At 38.1% G+C, this 20,783-nt stretch overlaps 1 protein-coding gene and 1 long non-coding RNA gene across 5 annotated transcripts in view; one reads left to right on the top strand and one right to left on the bottom strand.

The window, feature by feature from the left end:
• LOC135793666 (glutamate receptor ionotropic, NMDA 2B-like) overlaps window positions 1-20,783 on the bottom strand; it is a 55,630-nt gene that overhangs the window by 16,076 nt on the left and 18,771 nt on the right. For all 4 annotated transcript variants that reach the window (XR_010548684.1, XM_065304700.1, XM_065304701.1 and 1 more), the window contains exons 2-4: window positions 17,122-17,477; window positions 10,047-10,287; window positions 1,117-1,439 (exon numbers count right to left, since the gene is read on the bottom strand). Coding sequence is in view for 3 of the 4 variants with exons in the window: in XM_065304700.1 (XP_065160772.1) it covers window positions 1,117-1,439; window positions 10,047-10,287; window positions 17,122-17,477 (920 nt within the window). In the remaining variant the exon portion in view is untranslated. The remainder of the gene's footprint in view (window positions 1-1,116; window positions 1,440-10,046; window positions 10,288-17,121; window positions 17,478-20,783) is intronic.
• Window positions 7,763-8,315, top strand: LOC135793818 (uncharacterized). The gene is made up of 2 exons (XR_010548723.1): window positions 7,763-8,017; window positions 8,133-8,315. It is a non-coding gene; the product is annotated as an uncharacterized lncRNA (long non-coding RNA).

Below are 20,783 nucleotides of genomic sequence, written 5' to 3'. Positions count from 1 at the left end.
TTTCAATCATCAATAATAAATCAAAATTCTCGTAGGAAATGTGAAGTATGTCTGGCACTCATGATTGTTTTTTTCATTTTGAACCGAAACTGGTCTATAACTTTGTAATGCAAAAAAATGTAAGATTTCTTTTTATTACTATTGGAAGCATCAAAATACGATTGTAATTGGAATTGCGCTGGCGTACGAGTACACTTTACGAGTTTCACGTTTCGCTTCATTTCTCATCAATCTTTTGCTGCGTTTACCGTAAAGATACGAAATAAACCGTCTGCCAGAAACTAACTGCTCGACTTCAAGTGCAAACTCGACGCCTCCGCCGCGCGAAACACAGAAAATTCCAACACTCGCGAGAGGAAACGCGAAGGAAATGCGAGGAAAGGAAACTCATCTAGCGTCTCTAGCGTGTAAAGTCACCAAGATAGATGCGTACGCATCGGGGTGGAAAAAAGGCGTATAACAACAAAACAACAAACGATCCACTGAAATGAAAACGAAACGAACGGAAATGTTGAATCTCGGCCATGATTAATGAACACCGAATAACTACAAATAGCAGCGCATTAAGTAGCTATTAATTTCGGGTGTGAAATTTTATTTCGGTAAATAAAATTTGTGAAGCGCAAGTCAGCGTGTGATATGCGCCGACACGCTATTGGAAAATATCTGCCAGGCGCGGTCGGTTATCGACATCGTGGCACACGCTTTTGAGTTCCGCACGACCCGGAGCTAATTTTCCGCATTTTCCGCATTCCGACCGTTCCGGCTCGTCGTGCCGTCCGTTTATCTTTTCGCCGAGCGCAAATGTTTCTTTCGCCCTCCACAGGCCATTTAACTTGGCCCACGCGCGCGCGCCACCTACCCAAACGTCGCGCCCCATATCATCCGCGTTCGGGTCAGGATTAAGCAAACGCAATTACTGTTTAATTCACTGCCGGAGTCGTCTCGGGTTTGCTTTATAATTTCGATCCTAATCGTTTCGGGATATATATTCGCCAGCAACGGCGTGAAAACTGAAGATAACCAGAAGTCACGTGACGAAAAACAAATTACCCCACAACTAGTGCCATCTATATTTCACTAAACTAGTTAAAAATATATATTTCTATATAGTACCTCTTCCCAGACGAGTTGTTTGCTTACGCCTGGGCGTAAATTCATGATTTTCAACTCCGACGCCCTCAAAACGCCGTCCTGAGTGAATTCGACGTTCGGCTTTCCGGTATCAGCTTCCACGCTGACATTGCGCAGATATTTGTAGAAGCGATCGCCGGTGTCCCATCGTGCTGCACCAGCACCCTCGCAACTCAATTGTGTGTTCAACGATCGTCCATGATTCTTCGGATCGTTGGTGTAGTCTTCGACGCCGTAGGCGTACACTTTGATAGCAGTTGTTATCTCGTTTACGAGGCTTGAACTAGATGTGTCAAAATGTACACCTGCAAATTAAGATAAAGACAAATAACTATTAGTAAAATTGTGTTCGACACTTATACTGTAATTCAAATATTGATTTAACCTAAATATTTTTATTTTGCTGCGATGATGATATAATAGTTCGCAAGTGCAAAGTGCACCAGGGAAAACTTTAATCAAGTCAATAAAAGCAGCGCTCCGATGCCAGAAACACTGGCCGCAGGAAAGTTTTAATTAGTTGCGCGAATGTGCACCACGTCGCGCCCATTTTCCACCGAGTGCACAACGTAATATGTAAATCACGTTAAAAACATTAAAAAAAGTCACAAAAGCATTTTTACACTTATACGTGAAACAGTACAAAACATGTAACGCCACCTATGAGTCAATAGTTGTTAAGTACTCTATAACATGCTTTTTTCAAGTGTACACTTGTTGTCGTTGAGTACGTGCGAAATTCATGTCACATATGTTTACTGCTCAAGCGCTTCCAGCGTTCTGTGAAGTGTAGCACACAGGAAAATCAATTATGCCGTTTAATTAGCGACTCTCGTCTGCGCGACGCGCGGAGGCGCTCAATTAAAACGAAACTCATCGATTGCCCGCCAGGATCACAATCAAAACCCAAAACTCCCGAATTGCAACGCATATCTCTACCTATATATGCTACTAGAGTGTTCAAACACACGCAGACACCAATCAGTCGCATCAATCAATTTCTATGGATACATCAGTCATGTCGAGCATTAGTAAAAAAAAGCCGGAAACATGTTTTTCAGTATGGAATAAATATTTAAGTAAGTAGCGGCACGCCATCTATCAACGCATAGCTCTTTTATTAATAAGCCGACTAGGAGATACAAGTTTTGACAGCTGTCAAGAAAAAACTAAGCGTGCGGCGCGTGTTGATAGAGTGTCTTGTCGATGACCGATTTCTTTCTCGCGTGTTTTTTTTTCGCTTTCGATTTGGGTGAAGACACGCACTTGTTTGATGTTGTGGATTGGTGATGTCAGGGCGATGCGTCATCAATAATGTACAAGCTGTGGGTTGACGGTGTCTTTTTTTGGACGCCTGGCTCAAGGGGCAATGACGTGTTGTGCCTTAAAAGCTTTTCGCGTATTTCGAGAAAAAAAAACAACACATTTCAAGCGTTGAAATTTTGATAAATTAAAGGAGATCGCAGATAAGACAGAGAATGTGTTTCAATGTGAAAGAAATTTAATTGAATTTTTTATTCAAACATGAAACGTCAAAATAAATTGAAATCTGATTAAATACTCCAATCACGATGGCCTCTCACCTTTGGCAAAAGCGAAACTATCAGTATAATAGCTTATCATTACCAAAGATCTATCAGACTCCGGAAAGGGTTAAATTATCAGTAATTAACCTCAATATCCGAGCTGATTCTAAATCATTCGCAACCCAAAACTCAAATGTCAATATCCATGCAAATATATTGCAGGTGATTAAATATAGATGGCGCAATTAAAATTATACCGTGGAAGCGAAATTAAAACCAAACTGCCGGGCAAAACAATTTATGAAAATTAAATACGCTCGATTTGCATTAAGCGCCCCGCCGAAAATTGCATTCCATTATAATACGCAGAAATTTTAAACGATAATTATTGTTATAATCAAATTAATATCGTATAGCCAAGTGGGCAATAATTTGTCATCCACAATTAATGATCGCCGCATATTTTGGGTCGAATATTGGCATATTGACAACGGAATGAGCCCGGATCGCTGAATGAAATAGATAATTGGGGAATTTGAACAATGCGCAATGCAACGCACCGCAATGACTGGCATGCTATGTGCGTATTAATGAAGTCGTAGCAGCGATTTGTGGTGCGCGTGCAAACGTTTTGATTAGCCTTTGAGCTTTAGAAAGCACTCAGGTGACATTTGATGTATGATGACCACCATTGATCTCACTCATGATAATTTCATGATAACTTGTGTAATATATTAGTAATTAATCGACGTAATGTTAAAAAATTTGTTTTAAAAACATATAAAGCTTATAATTTGCAAACTTAAACTTAAGTTATGTGGGTTAACATTTCAGTAATTTAACCACTTCACACCGCAACCGCAACTCGAAACTAAATTATTATAAAACGCGTTCAAGTAGTAACCGCCGCGGTACACAAACTTTACGTCGGGAGTTTGCAGTAAATTTCAAAAGCGTTTCATTACCGGTACGTGTATACCACGTAAATGCTCGTCTGTGTAATATAGAATTTTAGAACTAGCAAATATAATATCTTGCGATGAGACAATTTGTACACTCGATGAAATGAATAGCGCAGATTTAGTTCTTGCAGTTGCATATAAATTTAATATGATTTCGAGGTTTTCATGGTATGTGACTAAAGATACACTCATAATATATTATATTATATATAGTATTATCAAAAAAATAATTAGTTTACGCTCAGCCAAGCGAAGAATTCATCAATTTCAATTCCGCGTTGTCTTACTTGCCATTTAGAGTAATTTCTATAGTCACGCACAATGCGGCGCAACAGAAACGGCCGAAAAATAATTAAGGAAAAGTCCGCGCCGAGTTATACCCATTCTGATACGCATGGACGCACAAAATATTTATATCTCTGAGCAAGGATAGATAACACTCCGGGGTGGTTAGCGGGTAATTAATGGCGGATTTAATTGCTTGCGTAAAACATCAACACTGATGACTGACACATTTTTCATTCCAAAAAAATTCATTTCAAGAAAATCTAATTTCGAAAATTAAGAACTACGTAAATATAGATGGCGTAAGTTGATAACATAATAGAAAATTATTATCAGTGGTAAGCTGGTGTATTATTAAGTAATTAATTTTGTATAGTGTGTTCGAAAATTAAATCAAATGCGTTAAGTTTTAATCGCCGCTTTCACGAAAAGTCATCATGTGTAACGATGACGCGCTCGCCAACATTAAGCTGAAATTATAATTAGAGCAAAAACTTGCGCACCTCTGATGCTTGAGAGCCTGCCAGCGACGCGTCCAACCACGAAACGTTCATTATACTTGCTTCCGACCAAAACCACCCCAATGCTATTAACATTGACGCCACAAGGGTTCACGTCATTGACACGGCTAGCTTACAGAATAACAAGGACAACAACAAGAGCGACTTAAACTCGAGATGATTACTTTTTATTGCACATCACGACGTGGAATAAATCCTAAACAATTTCCGAAAACATCATTCTTAATTATTTCGCCATTCGTTCGCAATATTTTGCGAATAATTAAAACATTTTCTTTATATTCTCTGACACTAATTAAAACTTCTTCGGAGCGTTTTGTTCCACGCTCGTAAAATAGATTAATTTCGAAAACGAAACCATTTTGTTCAGACTGAAGAAGAAATAAAGACAAGGTTGTTTAATTACACGTTTAATTACAATTTGAATATTTATAACGTTGATTTTTTTGTGTTTAATATGCGAAGATGTTAGATTAGCTTTCGACTATCATGTATCAGCCAAGGGTACTGATTAATTCAGTCAGTTTTTGTCGCTTTTTGTAAAGTGTAAGATTAATTTATATGCAAATCTACTCGGTGAAAAGGATGCAAATTTATAAAATAATGAGATTATATATTTTATATATCGTCAATAAATGTATATTTTACAGCCTAGGAGTGTGTAAATTTAAAATATACATTTTTTGCACTCATTATTCAATATGCTATTTTATGATCCGTAAAAATATTTTTCTAGCAGATTAGCCTGCGTCTGAGGGTTCCAATTTGCCCGTAACACATTATCCAAAAAAAAGCAGAAAAAATGTCAACGTCAAAGGTGCGGTAAAGGTGCGGCGGCTTGCCGCCGGCTGTTTTTCCACCTCGCCGTCCTGTCACTGCACGTGCGTTCGCGCTGTTTATACCAGCCGGCGGCGGCGTGGAGACGACAGAGTGCGTTAGCATCCGCCGAACGTGTGACGCATAACTCTGCGTCATCGAAACAAATGTTTGCTCGTTTCGCTCATTTTGCTATATCGACGAGATGTTGATAAAGGAGATGAGAGCCGAGAGCCGGCGATTGGGGTGATAAAGGTGATAAAGGTGATGGCAATGCGGGTAGATTTGGCTTCCGTCGATGTTTCTCCGGTGACAAATTGATGGAAATTGGATGGGAAATAATGAAGGTAGTGATAAGAAATGAGATGCAGAAAAAATTGCTCGCTGAACTTAATCAAAACGAAATTTGACAAAGTGAGATAAAGCAGGAAGTAATACGTGGCGGAGAAAAAATTGAACCGTAAATTTATAAAAGTTAAAACCATGTCATATAACTTTTTATAAGGGTTACGTTACCTAAAACAAGTAGTAAACCTTTTTGCGTGTCGTAATTCGTAAGTGTACGGGTAAATATTTGCTAAATTATTTCATACGGTGGTGGTTTATTGAATAGGGGTGGTTTTTGCAAATAATGTTCGACCTATTTTCGTCGGCCAGATGCGCTCCGCCGGGTTGGCGTTGTCGACTCGCCGCAACAACGTTCTGACGCTGCGGCGCATTCTTTGCTCGCCGCCTCCAACGTCACTGCCGCCACCGCCACCGCTATCGATGTGCGCGCTCAACACGTTCGGCGCTGGCGAGCGTGCACCAGAAAGGGTGTGGCATGCTTGTTTTCAAAAAGGGCGGCGGCGGCAATGCTGGCGGCAACTCTGCCGCCCTCAATTTACTCATTAGCCTTATTATTTATATATTAAAAGAATTTAATTTTAATTATTATTTTTTTAAATATGAAAAAACAATCAAAATTTGCTATTGTTTCATCAACCTCCCAACTTTGGTTAGGATTGTTTTATACTAAACCAATAAAAATTGTGTTTTTTTAGACAACCTAAGAAAACTATTTAAACAAAACTGACATTCAATATTCTTCGCTGGGTTGCGATAAATCACGGAAAAACTGACTCGTGCAAAACTTGCCCCGGCAAAATGAAAAGTATCTGAAAACAAAGTAAATGAAAAAATGTTAAACCAATCTCGTTGGGACGGTATGCTCGCCTCGACCTTTTTCTGCTTTTGCTGTTGAGAACCCACCCTCTTTGCAGTTATTTTTTTCAATTTGTACATTCATTTTACGCTGGCGCTGCGTGTTTTTGATGTTTGTTGTTCTATCCTTTGTTTCTGTAAATCGCGTATGCTTCATATACGCATGCGTTATTCTTTGCTTATTTAACTTGCGTATTACATTTTTAATATGCCAATTACACCAATTTTAAACTACAATTATTTAATAAGCTTCTAAATTTGCTGTTAATTACGGCAAGTAATAAAAATATTTTTTTTTCTTTTTTTTTTTAATTTTTCTGTTCTAAATGTAAATTACAGTAACAGAAATATAATGATTGAATCGAGGAATACCTCTAAATGCAAACATAAAATACTACTCTCATAAATATTAAAATTACTCCCAGTATCTCATATATAGCAAATTTAATCTGATCATGCAGAAGATTTGTCATACATCTAACAGGATTCGCAGAATATGAGCAAGCTACCACTACCTATGTCTATGTACGCGTATGCAGATTGCAGGCATGCGTCGCTGTCGTTCATTTATTTCGTTCAGACGCTGACGGCGTTGATTTACAACTCGGCAACGTGCGCGCATCTTTGATATCCTTGATAGTCGGATATCTAACAAGAACACGTAGTCGTTGTATTTCAACGCGTTTGCAGATATTCAACGAATGCAAGAAACCAGACCACTGCAGAAATCGAATGTGTTCGTATTCCGGACGCACAACCCTCGGCTGACAGATCAATTGCAATTTTAATTAAGTGCTTCGAATCGAACTGTGAGAAAATGCAATTTTCTAGAGCTTAACTGCTTTGGAACACAGGCTAATCGAAGATTAATAAAAGAAAGCGCAGAAGAAAATGCGATCACTTCAAAGATAATATTTTCTTTCCGGGTTACGCAAACATCTAATATATCAAAATATAGATGTCGTTAGTAATTCATATTTATACGTCGCACGAGTTGCATACGAGTAGATGTTATGCATGCGTGATCCTGCACCAGCCGTGCACTTTTACGGCACTTAGTAAGCTTTTAACGTTTTTCTATCGTTGGCCTCCATACGCCACCTATAAAACAAACCCATTATCGCGGCTTCCAGCGGGGTTAGTGCCATCGACACATCCAGTCCGACATTTACATAGCACACAGCGCCATCTGGTGCTTTTATCTAGCGACGTAATCGGCAAACAATGTGTAGTTAACATCCGTAACGACTAAAGACCCACCACACGACACGAGCTTAGTTATGGTTTCACTCTTTTGTGTCCGGCGAGAAATGAGCCGCTTATTTTGAAAGTGACCTAACTCCGTTTTTCAATTTTTTGCCGGTTACCATGGTTACATGTACAACTTCATGTTATTTATCAGTGACGCACTTCAGATTGCTTATATTCAGAGAAAATACGGTACATTTTTTACACATAGGTTTTCCGAATTAATTGAATAACTGACCCGTGTGGTTTGAAAGTGGCCTAACTCCATTTATAGTTACATCAAGGTATTTACTATTGATAATGTCGGAAAGCAGCGATGAAGGTAATTTCAATTAATTAGTATTTACAAGTCCACCTCATTTTTGGGACAATTGCGTTAGTTAATTAACCTGTACGTTTAATTAATATAAAACTTAAAATTTAATATTAAATTATAGAAATTATTGCAAGCATGAGGAAGAACCGAAGAAGACCACTTAGTTCAGATAGTGAAAAAGAAATAGTAATTAATAATTTAAAAAAAGCGAATAAGAAAAAGAGTTATAAAATAATATTCCTCGTCAGAGGATGAAGATTCAAATAACAATGGAGAAAAGATTGATGCACCATATATCCAAAAAGTGCGAAAGATAAAACGGAATTCAGGAAAAGATATTGCAGTTAAACCGGAAGTATTGTTCATGAAAAAATTTCGAACCAAAGATTGTGGTTGTCGGAATGCGTGCACAAAAATTATAATGAAGAAGAAAGAAAAATATTTTTGAGAAGTTTTGGGGTTTAGCAGATTTTAACAAACAAAATGTATTACTTCACGAAGCTGCCTGTGAAACGAAGACGTTTTTTTCTTCAATTTGAAACATCTTAAATTATGTTGAATGGACTTGGGCATCTTCAAATTTTATAATGAATCTGGCTGTTAATTTTGAAAGTGGCCCAACTCCATTCTTGATAAGGAAACACACGTTATTTACTTAATAATTGCCACTACTTTAACAGGAACAGTAAATTTAACATCCTAAGATACGCTTAAGCAGTATGACTCCTTTGTATCTTATACGTATATTTTTAAATTCATTGAAACGCAAAACTTTCAATATCTCGATTTGAAGATAAATGGAGTTAGGCCACTTTCAAAATAAGCGGCTCAAATATGCCGGAGGTTTTATTATACTAGTTTATCTAAAGAGAAACCTGTAAATTTTGATAATTTCAGTTTTTATTTTTAACTTTCCGTATCAATCTTCGTAAATCTTCAACTTTTTTAATTCGTTGTGTTGGCTATGAATGTTTTCATAACAAATCAAAAAGTTATACACCGCAATGCAAGTGTTTGAATTGCAAAATGGCGTAATGCGCTATGTGAAACGCGTTACGCAAAGATAAAGTTGAGAATGGAAGGCTATAAGCCGCTTAAAACTTGCATTTTCAACTTTTCGTTGCGCTTTCTGAATTGTAATGACCCACGTTCGCAATAATACGAAATATAAACTTTTTTGCCTACCGGTACAAGAATTTTACGCTTCCGTAAAATAGATAATGGCGTCGCTTTCAATTCATAACCTAAAAAGCTAAATTTTTCTTATTTTTCAACGCGGTATTTTTATCTCAGTAATAAATTTCTAAGGAATACTTTTCATATTTTTTGACACCTTGAATGTGATAGCTTTTACGCCACTGATTGCACGCTAATGGATATCTCCATTGATGTGCATTTAGAAGACGTCTTCGTGACTTTATCGGATATGCACCCGCCACGTCGCGGTCCACGTTGATGAACGTCATCGTGACAAACACAAATTGCCTGCAAGCGCCGCGGAAACTTATTCAAAGCATAGCGAAGCGGAAAGATAAAAGCTTCCAGCAAAAGCTTGGCTTAGAATTAGATTAGAGCAGCTAAGACATTAATAAAAGATAGCTCAACAAAGAACGAAACCAGGTTTTTGTACGAAACCGCTCTCTGTCTATCTCTCGAGTCTTTTCAAAGCACTTCTCAAGAGCTTTCGAAAATAAGATGTTTTTTATAAGCGCTTGCTGCGATTGATTTACACGCCAATAATGTTTTGCTTTTTCACGCTACAAGATTTGGAGGAGGGTGTTACCGATACTCTCAAGGGAAGAATTCATAAAGTATTCATTTGTGTTTCACGCCTGAAAGCATACACACACTGGCGATGTAAATAATGCACGTCCTACGAAAGTGCCGAGAGGGATTAAGACCAAAGATTTTTGCTCGCAATAAACAAAACCCTGTTGCGGTTGTGGATTTATGTGATATTTAAGCAATGTCGATAAAGTAGAGCTCCCGGAAATAAGCGTGTTTGAGTAATTTCGGTTAAACAAGCGTCACTTACCTAGCATACCGATGGGAAATTGATTTGGCGCTTGAAGGGGATTCTCGATTACGCTCTGCGTCACCACCCACACGTAGTTTTCGCCGGTGAGCTTAAAATCCCTGGCGGCGGTGAGAATGTCGATGGCCTCCTCACGTGTGCAGTACAGCAACATCACTCTCGCCTCGCTGTCGACCAACGCAGCCAGGTCGCCGTTCTTCGCCACCAGCACCGCGTTTAGAATCGTAAATTTAAAACGATCCTGAAACAAATACAGCATTAAGTATTTTCGTTTGCTTTACATGCGGGATGTGCCCGAATGCTGGGCGTCTGACATTTTTGAAATAACTCGGATGTCTTGGATGTTAGAAGGGACCAGTCAAGCGGAATTTGAATTCATGGCGCGGGTGCATTCTGCACGTTCTCAGCATATTTTTACCCCGAAAAAAGGTTTTCTACGTTAAACTGCGGTGCAAGGACCCTCAAATGGTCATATTTTACGATCAACCAGTCAAAACTAGTCGATTTAATCGCGTAAAAGCTTTTCAAGCGCAATGTCAGCAAAAAATTATTTACAGAGCTCTGCAATGTCGGTAAACAAACATATTCTATTAGTACCATGGCAGTAATACCAGCAATTGTGGTTGTTTGCATGACTGTGAAATATTAGACCAAAATGTGTTGTTGGCATACGAATAATTTACGAAATCATCAACGGGTGCATTAGAAATTGAAATGGTCCAAACACGCGCGATTGTTTGGCATTGCGTGCATTAGACGCGGATTTATTCAACATCCATCCATTACCGCCATTGTCAGCTCGTTATTTTATGATGAGAATGTGTTCTCACGTCGAACGCGACCGAGAATCGTTCGGAAATGGTTCAATCATCATAATAACGCGAACAGATCAAACCTGCCAACATAGAGTTCATCATTTGCGGTTTTATTATTCTTAGCGTAATCGATTTGCGATGTTTCCCCATTTCCTTCTATTCTATTTTTTTCTTTTTTACTTCGCGATTATTAATAGTAGTTTCATGTTAATAGCCTTAATGTATGAATGATTTGCCGTCAAATAAATGTCAGTAATCTAGCTTTTCGTGAAAGTATTTGTTTTCAACTTTTTTGATGTTTTCTGACGTTTAAAAATGCCCTTAATGCCCCCACAATGAAGAAAGCAGTAGCCGAATCTTAGAATAAGGTTTATAGATGTGATGCCGCAGTAAGCTTACTCACTCTTGGGCCTTAGCCTCTTCTTTTCTTACACCAGCCGTGATAAATCATTCGATTACATTCGCACCGCCGATTTATAACAAAAACCCGGCGGACAATGATCTCGTCTTGTCTTCTCCCAAACTAATCCACCAAGACATTCTATAAAACAATTCATTCGCACTAAATTCGAACCCAGTGTTAAACTTAAGCGATCATTGAGCTAAAAGTGTTTTGTGATTAGGTTTATTTAGTCGGTAGTCAAATTACGCTGAATTGTTTGCAGTTGGGAGATAATGACAAAATCACTGATCAAGCGGTTGTTGGAACCGGGAAGTCTCCAATTGCATTTCCCATTTCGACATCTTCATCATGAAAATGGGCGTTGGCAGCATCACCCGCGGGGTTTGAATCGTGGATCGGATTATCGCATAATTCGCGGCGGCGCTCACACGACCCGATTTCGGCGATCGAAAAGGTCGTTATTCTCCATGCGCATTGCGGGCTGGTGGCGCACGAGCACATACTCCAACATAACCTCACCATGCAAACACGCTGTAGTAACTCACGGATTTGGATTTATTGAACGGATTATCGTCGAAATTATTTGCGCATCGATTCGACGCAAACTTCTCAAGAGAGACGTGGGTAATTTAAACTTTACGAATTTCTTTTCCGAACGAAAATGAAGTATTTTACTGCGCCACCTATCGATCATTATTGGAACTACTCGATAAAAACTCATCAATTTTTTGCTAGTGCCATTTAAAATGTGTTAGATTACTTTTTTGCGCGTGTAATTTATTGTCGTCGCAGGAAAAACGATTCCGGACCGGCGAAAAATAGAAAACTTTCGATAACTCTTTTTCGTCTCTCGACGCGCGTTTTTGTGTACATTTTACGCGAGCGGCTTAGATTAAATTTCCTTTACGTAAAGTTTTCCAATTAATCTCGCGCCTTTCCAACGCCGAGACTTTTTGCGCAGACATTCGGCCTTCATTTTTTTTACTATCTTGTTACTTGTTACGCTTCGCAATCCGAGCATCTGATCAAGAAGATTATGCCATAATCTTCAACGCTGGGGTTCGTAAAGCGAGTGTTTTGTGTTTTCTACGTGATTAATCGTTGTTTCTGTACGTGACACCGTGACATGAAGATAGTGTGCATTTGCGCGTGTTTTTTGTTTCTCGCAAGGGATATTACAGTGCACGATGCACCCTCTAGGCGTTTACATAAGTCCGAGTGGTCGGGCGTGGTCGTGCATGAGCTAGCAATGTACTGTAGGTACTTTGGGTTGCCTAATCTCGGTGGAAAATTGCAGCGCGCTACAATGGCGTCGAAATACGTGCAAAATTGCACGAAATGAAAGGAAATTGTTGCCTGGCGTGCAGTAACAAACATACTATTAAAGCGCTTAGTGTTTTAATATAATCACAACCTTTTCTCAGAATTGTAGAGTAATTCATAGCGTCTTTTTTTTTTCTCTTTACAGAAAAGTCTGTAAACTAGTGAGTTTTCGAAAAGATTTCCATCTTAATAAAATAAAGAATTTACTTCTTCTTTTGGAGTATCCTTTCAAAGTGTCCTTTCTCGTAAATTCTCACTATAACCTTACATTTCGCACGGGGCCACACAATTTCTTCTTTGTGCGCGCTCTATTTACCGGCCGAAAGTTTTCCACTTAGCTGGTCGCAGCGTGTCGCTCAAAGACTCCAAGAAGACGAAGGGAAAGGAAAAACTATGTTCGTAAGCGGACAGGACACATCTTTCGCACTTAGAAAGGTGTCTCGTTCCGGGGCGCAGGCAAGTTTTAACGCAAATTGTAAAGCGAGACTAGGCAAAACAAAAAACAAGGAAGGCTTTATGTTTGCTCATAAAAAAACAGATAGGTATATATTACTTACACCGAAAGTAAGAGATTACGAAATGATGAAAAGAAAAAGTGATAACTGTGTTTTATTTTATTTTTTAAATTTTTGTAAAGTCAAATGCTTTTTTTTAGAATTTATACTTCACTGCCTAAGCAATAAATTACAAATTTTCTTCCATGCTTAAAACAATCCATTTAACTCTAAAAATAAATGTAAATACATAATCGAACCACTTTAGTCGCGTTTTACGTTTTATCTCCTCGGTTAAAAATTGATTCACTTTGGATGATTTATGATCCAATCCGAAAAATTAATTTAAAGCCTTCGCTGTCGAGAAAAGGGATTGGGTGGAATATGTACGGTAACGTTTTGATTCCCAAATTGCATGTCGCGTGCGCAATGATGAAGTGTCTGCCATGACATCCTGGCCAATGATGGCAATATGCCATGTCGTCTTCGCGTGCAATTTCGGTATAACCTCCTTGTTCGAGGAGGACTAGCGCTAGTTTTCTCTTTGCCTCGTTTTCGCCGGCAGCGCAGCGTTTTGCGCCGAGTTACTCTATTACTGCAGATATGGAAAATTGAATTCCCATTCCAGTGCGCTTCGGATCGATGCTGGTACGAGTTGTGCCAATACCAAAACGCAGCAGAGGTAAAGTAAAACAAGAGCATGAGTACGAGTAGAGTGGAAAGAGTTTTGGCTATGTCTGTGGCTGGTTTGTAGAATATATATTTAGAAAGAGGACAAAAAGAAAACTGCCAAATTCACTCTTCTTTACCAGGACTTTTCAAGTACTTGCTGTGTGTGTTCCGAAGTGTAATAGATAACCTTGATAATAGTCTCTCACTTGAAGTATTTTGATTGTAAATTTTGTCTGTTATTTTTTCTCTTTGCATTTTTAAATAATTGTTTACTTCTTGCTACAAGATTATTTAATTTCAAAAGGTGTTTACGCGCGTCACAGGTCTCTCATTGGAATAATATTCGCATCTTGCTGAATGAGTCGTCAAATTGCAGGACTAATGCGAATAATGAGAATAACGAGCGTCTTCAAAGTGTCGGCGTGTTTTCATTTTCCCGTTTAATAAGCCCTTCTTCCTCCCCAAGGTGATGCGCAATTTATTCGTCACAAACAACTTCAATTTTTATCCAAATTAATGTGCGTCATTCGGTGAAATGCACAAAATTTAAAATTTATTTATTAAAAATAAAAACTACTTGCCAAAGCAACGATAAAAACTTAATTGTACACCGAGGAGAAATTCAAGAATAGGACACACATATAGACGGACTGTTCGATGTTCGTCCTGCGGATGAGTGGGACGACATAAAGCGCAAACATTGCCGGTATGTGGACGCGGTGTGCTCGAGGGCGAAAGAAAATGATAAAAAGCAGCAAACAAAATGCGGCCGAAGAGACGACCGATGTTGCGCGCCAAGGGAGCACTTTGTGGCAGGAGCTGCAGGAGCACCAGGAACGTCCGCGTTTATTTAGGTAATTTTCCCAACTGCTGCCAGGACAAACCGACGCAAACCAGGCAAATCCACAAAAACACAAAAAGGGGCAGAAAACAAACTGACGTCATACTAAAACTTCGACTTTTCTATCCGCTATATTAAAATAATTTCCAAGCATGGCGTAACGCACTGTTTTGTACGTTCTTATGCGATATAATTACACAATTATGATAATATTGTGCTGTTAACGTCAATATTGTATAGTCTAATAATAGGAGGAGCGCAACTTGGCTCTTCGTCGTGGAAGTTTAATTAAATCGGAGGCTTTTCTCGCTCGGCGCGCCGCCAGAGAAAATGGGAAGCCGGTCCTCGCAGGACGACACAATGGCACGCAACAACGAAAATATAATTACCAGCAGCAAAGGCTGCTGCGCCTGTCAAGGACGACAATGTGAAAAACGCGAAACAGATGAACTAACCCAACGAAACAAATTGCAAATTACATTAGGATCTAATAGGTACGGACTGTACACACAACCTCTGGCTAAAAATATGTACATAATTTAAAAGTTGCATTAAAAAAATATTATCCAAGATTAAAATTATTAAAATTCATTTTCTTTGCGTCTAGACAGAAAAAAATAACTAAAATGTTATTTTAACTAAAAATGTTACAACAAATTGTTTGTTGTTAGCAATGTTATCACATCAACACTGCATGAATTAACAAAATCATCAAAGTTCAGCAAATTGATGAATTCATTGATTAATTATTTTATATTTCCAGTTTCAAATTAAATAAAATAAAAGTTAAAATGAAATAAACCAATCCATTGTTTCAATTTACGAAATTGAAATAGACAATCGTGGTATTAATGAAAACGAAAATAAATAAATCCATTGAAATGATATTTCAATAATTGCGTGTTAATGGTCACCATAGCATGGAAAAACAATGTTTACAATTGAAATACAACTAACTTTTGCACCAAAAATGTGCAACATTTCCTGTCGAAATCAATAAGTCCTTGACAGCACAAAATTCGCATCCAGGTCATCCGTGGAGCGTATAAAATTAATATCGGACGCGTTCGAAATTAACTACGCATTGCCTCATTTCCATTGATCATATTTTTATTCATTGTGAACGAATAACGCTTGTTCAACTCACTGAGCTTGCCCATCGTTATAATTTACAAACGTTTATTAAGTAAATATAATTCTATACTCGTATTTTGTTCGTGTTCAGTGCGTTCAATTTCAGATCCATGTTATTGCATGCAAACATTGTTCGTATTTGTTGAGTTAACATCATATTCTGAGAGCACTAGCATTAAGAAGCTGACATGTATTTTGTGTTCTAATATTTGGCGAGATGTGAATTGTGCGTGTAAAGTGCCTAACGCTAGAATGCATAAAATGCAAATACTGCTTGACGTCGAGAATGGCGCGATATTTTTCAAGCACTTTGCACACATTTCACGAATTTCCACTGAACATATTTTTTTACAACACACAACAACGTCTAGTTTTCCAAGGGTTTATACTTGAGGTAGGTATGTTTAGATTTGAAATGCATTTTAACAAAACATTTTCCATGTGAATATTTATATTTGTATTTGACATAACCTAGTTTTATGTATTTATTTATGCATTTATGCCAACAGCTGTCATTTGTCGTACTATTTCAATCATGTTCTTTGATGAATGATTTTTTCATGATCACGTTTGTACCGCGAGAGTAAAGTGCGCTCAAGCGCGAAAAAGAATGATTTGCTTTTCCGGTTTTCCGCTCTTCACTGATTTATTCTGCTTGGAGTCACAGTGCTTACTGCAACTCGGTGAAGAGATGAAAAGAAGCATGGTGTAGGGAACGATTGAAAGCATCAAACAGAAACGTTTGACTGCATGGAAACCCGTCCGCAAATCAATAAACAAAATGTGTGGTTGAGTTGACTATAAATATTTAGAAATAATTTCGCTGTTTTTGCTTGTTATTCCGGTTTGCGGCTATAATTGGAGTTTTGAATAACAGTAAAATTCATAAAAACAAGTTATGGATTACATTTTCGAAAAGAAGTGGATTTATGTCGTAAAATTTAACTATAAATAAACTTCTTAAAATTTGACGACTTTCATCGTTTAATACCTAACATAAAATTTCTTGAAAATATTAAGATCATGATACAACTCTGATGTTTCCAAGCCATTTCACCACCCCCAACATTATTCACTATTTATTTGGCCCACGACGAAGAAAGCCACAACTATTGTATTCGCGCTCGGCGCGAGATGCGGCTACAATGTGAATTTCCCTTCGCCGCCTCCGTCCGCGGGGTACTTTCACCCCGACCGCGATATATTTCATCCGGCGCTTTTATGCACAGCGCACGCACCGCAAAATCATAACTCATTTTGCGCACTCAGTGCGATAGGAAAATTGAGTTATCGCACTTTCATTTCGCTTTTAATGTTTTCGCACACATGTTAAACATTGGCCACACTTTAACCGACATAAAATAAAGCCAGAGATACTAAATATAATATATACCTGCATTGCTGAAACGCGTTCACGCACAGCTTGGATGAAGTCATCGTGACCGGCGATGAGGCTTGTAACGACGGAGAATTGATGCCATTTGTAGCGTTCTAAGATGCTCAACATGGCTGCGGTTTGATGTTCTAAAGATGGCGCTAGTTGCAGTTGCAGTGAAGATTGAGAAGCGCGTCTTTCCAGACCGGAATTATCAGCGTTCCACGCTATCACCGGTATGCCTAGGTAACCTGCCAATTGCAGGAAGTACTGAGCAGATGCAGTGCTGCGTCCGTATTGTTCGTAGTTCATCAGGTACAAGATGGCGGACACGTTGAAGGATAGAAACTCTTGGCAGAGCGATTTTAGAATTGCTGAAACAATAAAAGTACAATATTAACATTGGAAATTTAAACCAAGTCGAGTTAATAAAACTGATTTAGATCGTAAAACTTTTCGAATATACTCGGAAAAACTTTTACTCCAACCTAACCTGAAAAGCTTTCGTAAATGTAAGAATAAAACATCCTTCCGGGAGTACTAGAACAGATCCTCGCTTCAACCACCCAAGGGAATCGAGGAAAATGTGGTGATGTCGCATATGCGGTACGCAAATTGCGAATGTATCGAAGCCGACAATTTCGCCAAAAGTAGTGCATGAGAGAACAAAGATGTGCTCGCCGGAGGCAGCAGCTTGAACAAAGAGAAACACCAATGACGTCGGCGACTCTGCCTTGTCTCTAGACGCTTTCCTTTTTCCTTCTGTGGACCAGCACCGGGATCAAATGCAAATTAGGCTCAGGGTTCGCATTTCGTACACGGCGACGCATCAGCACGATCAGCAGAAGTAAAGGTAGACACCTTAGACACCAATAGGTTAGAAAAGGGACGTTCGGCTGGTTTGGCATTTAGATTTCGAGGGCTTACTCAAAGTCGGGAACATGTTTCCGACGTGTGGGGATATTACATCGGCTTTTGGTGCTTTTGATCGTCTTCAAAGTGTCGATATCAATCAGGTTATAATCAACATGTTATTGGATTATGAACGCAAAACATATTCTCAGCGAAATTTGTTACCTAACATATGAAAGATTCATATTGAAACATTTTTTTCATTAGTCCCAAGTGTACACGAACACAAATTACCCTCGATTACCGGTCGTCGATGGTGCAATATGAAAATATGGAAAATTGCAAATTTCCGGGATTCGCAATTGCCTCTGATGATCCAATTTCCCGTTTGGTTAGAAGTTATCGTTAGTATTTCCTTTAATATTAACCAAACCAAATATTCTTTAACATTTCTATCCTCAAAACATTAATTCTTTCACCCTGGAAGAAAATTCTAACCTCACTTTTTTATGTATTTCTACGTAAATACTAAAAAAGATTCAAATAAAAAATAGGTGAATTTACCTATATGATAAAAAGCGAAGATCTAAAATGTTGAAATAAAGATACCTGCAGGATGTGTGCGGTTGAACATGAGTCGATAGGAGGGCGCAATAGTGCAAGAAAATTATAACGTGAATAAAAGTTTTACGAGCCATAAAGACAACTCTCCATGATGTGAGCACTATGTATCCGTTCCACCTAGTTGTCGTAGTTTATTCAGCAGACATTTTTATCTACGAGTACTCTATCCACCAGTCATCTACTCTGACCTTCATATAAAAATATTTATAGTCAATTTACTTATAATACAGGTTTTTACTAAGGTTGCACGTGGATAGAAACCTTTGAAACCCTTATAAGTTTACAATAACAAACATTTGTAAACAAATACCACTAAAGTGATACGGTACGATTATTATCGGTATATCGGTATTTTCATTCAAACATTATCGGAGGACACCGTATCTGCCTCAAAATACCAGTTTCCCTAATTACCGGTGATACCGGTATTGAATTTAAAATTCATAGGCCTAGTACAAATATTAATAAACATTAGTGGTCAAATACCGGTATTTTTCCACCACAAAATTTATACCGGTATTTTATTTGCAGTTTCGTATTTTAAATGTGAAAAGAGTAAAAAAGCTTGTATGCTTGAAAAGTTGTAAAAAGCTTAATAACTCCTCAAATAGAGATAACTAAATACTGATAGTAAAATAAAAACTACGTCGCGTCTCTAAAATATAATACATCAGAATTTAAACAAATAAAATATAAAATCAGCTTTGAATAACGATCGTTAAACGCAGAGTAATTCAACAAAAACGTCCCGTGTCACACATATTCCACCCCCCATAGATAGTTAAATTACCCTCGACTGGATAGCAAAGTTTAATTTTACTTCCGAGCCGTCAAAGCGATTTTATTGCACCGCAGAGAATAGCACCCGGAATAATCCAACATATTCCCTCTTTAACCTGACATAAAACTGCGCCAAGTCAATAAATTCATTTCTAAAATAAACACAACTAAATTGTTAAATCAAATTCCCGCAAATATTAGTTTAATATTAATTTTAATCACGAGATGTTTGCGAATAGTTTCGAAATCGATCCGTACCTCCGCGTTAATTCACCAGCGTACTAATCCTGTAATTAAATTTAGATTGCAACACGAGCTAAGGCGTCGCAGAACACGATACATAACAAGCCCTATCCGTAACGTCTTGAAGACGCACACCTGCTGCGCGTGCATATTCACAACATTCCCATCACTCCTCCCGGCAATAATCAATCAATGCCACGCGAAATTAGATAACGCGTGTTTAATTAGCCGTCACATTGCGAAACCTAAACATGCGACTATTTATCATCAACAAATCTACATGAATATGAAAATACGTAAATATTATTGTTATGTTGGTTGCATACATTGTTCTATTGTACCTATTTACTTTTTGGTCAGAGAAATTTTTATCAATTTTTTAAAATCAGCTAAAATAGCGATAGACGGGAGATACATATTGATCCGGTCTGAGTTGATTGATTAATCGGCTTGCGTTGTGCCGTCATCACTCACTTAACCTCAAACAACGTCTATCCGCTTGGACGTGGGCGGACATGAAGCGATTCATCACCGAACTTCATTTATTCACTGTGTTTACCGAACTATCAGTAAACTGACGTTGAATTCGGAGTATTTGCAAAATAAAGTATTTATTATTTTAATGATTTGAATTTTATACTGTTTTACTGCCTAGGGCGTAAAATGATGTTTTTTTTTATGATTTTGCTTCAAAACATGTCGAAAAAAGATACAAATAAATGTATACAAATTGGACAACATTAGTATACATCACATCTACCCTTATATTCCCATAAGTAGGTCCTAGACATGAAAATATCAAAAAGTCAAGAAACTCGCAGAAACATCACGCACATAACTCAAATCTAAACATCAGGAAAACTACGTGTAGAAGAAAGACGCCGAGTCAAGAAGACAAAAAACAAACTTGACAACGCTCGTGTTTCGAAAGCTCGCAAAGCCGCGAGAGGTTGTTAGGCGTTGTTAGACGTTACGGCAAAATATGTCCCCGACGTGCGGCATCGATGCGAGATAAATACAATACAAAGCCACCGTGAAACGCGCCATAAACTTCTGAAAACTATCTCGGAATAGTATAATGTTTTGAAACATAAAGAAAATTATATATTTTTCTATATTTTTATTTTTTGTCTGAAGTAAACTTAACTCTAAGAAAACATAATTAAAATTGGTACTTTTAA

Source organism: Atheta coriaria, unplaced genomic scaffold (genome assembly GCF_025399875.1).
Source record: "Atheta coriaria isolate IRGN ID8LTWV9N9 unplaced genomic scaffold, Caltech_Dcor_3.1 hic_scaffold_6_pilon, whole genome shotgun sequence".
Lineage (NCBI taxonomy): Eukaryota > Metazoa > Arthropoda > Insecta > Coleoptera > Staphylinidae > Dalotia > Dalotia coriaria.
This window is presented reverse-complemented; position numbering and strand designations above follow the sequence as displayed.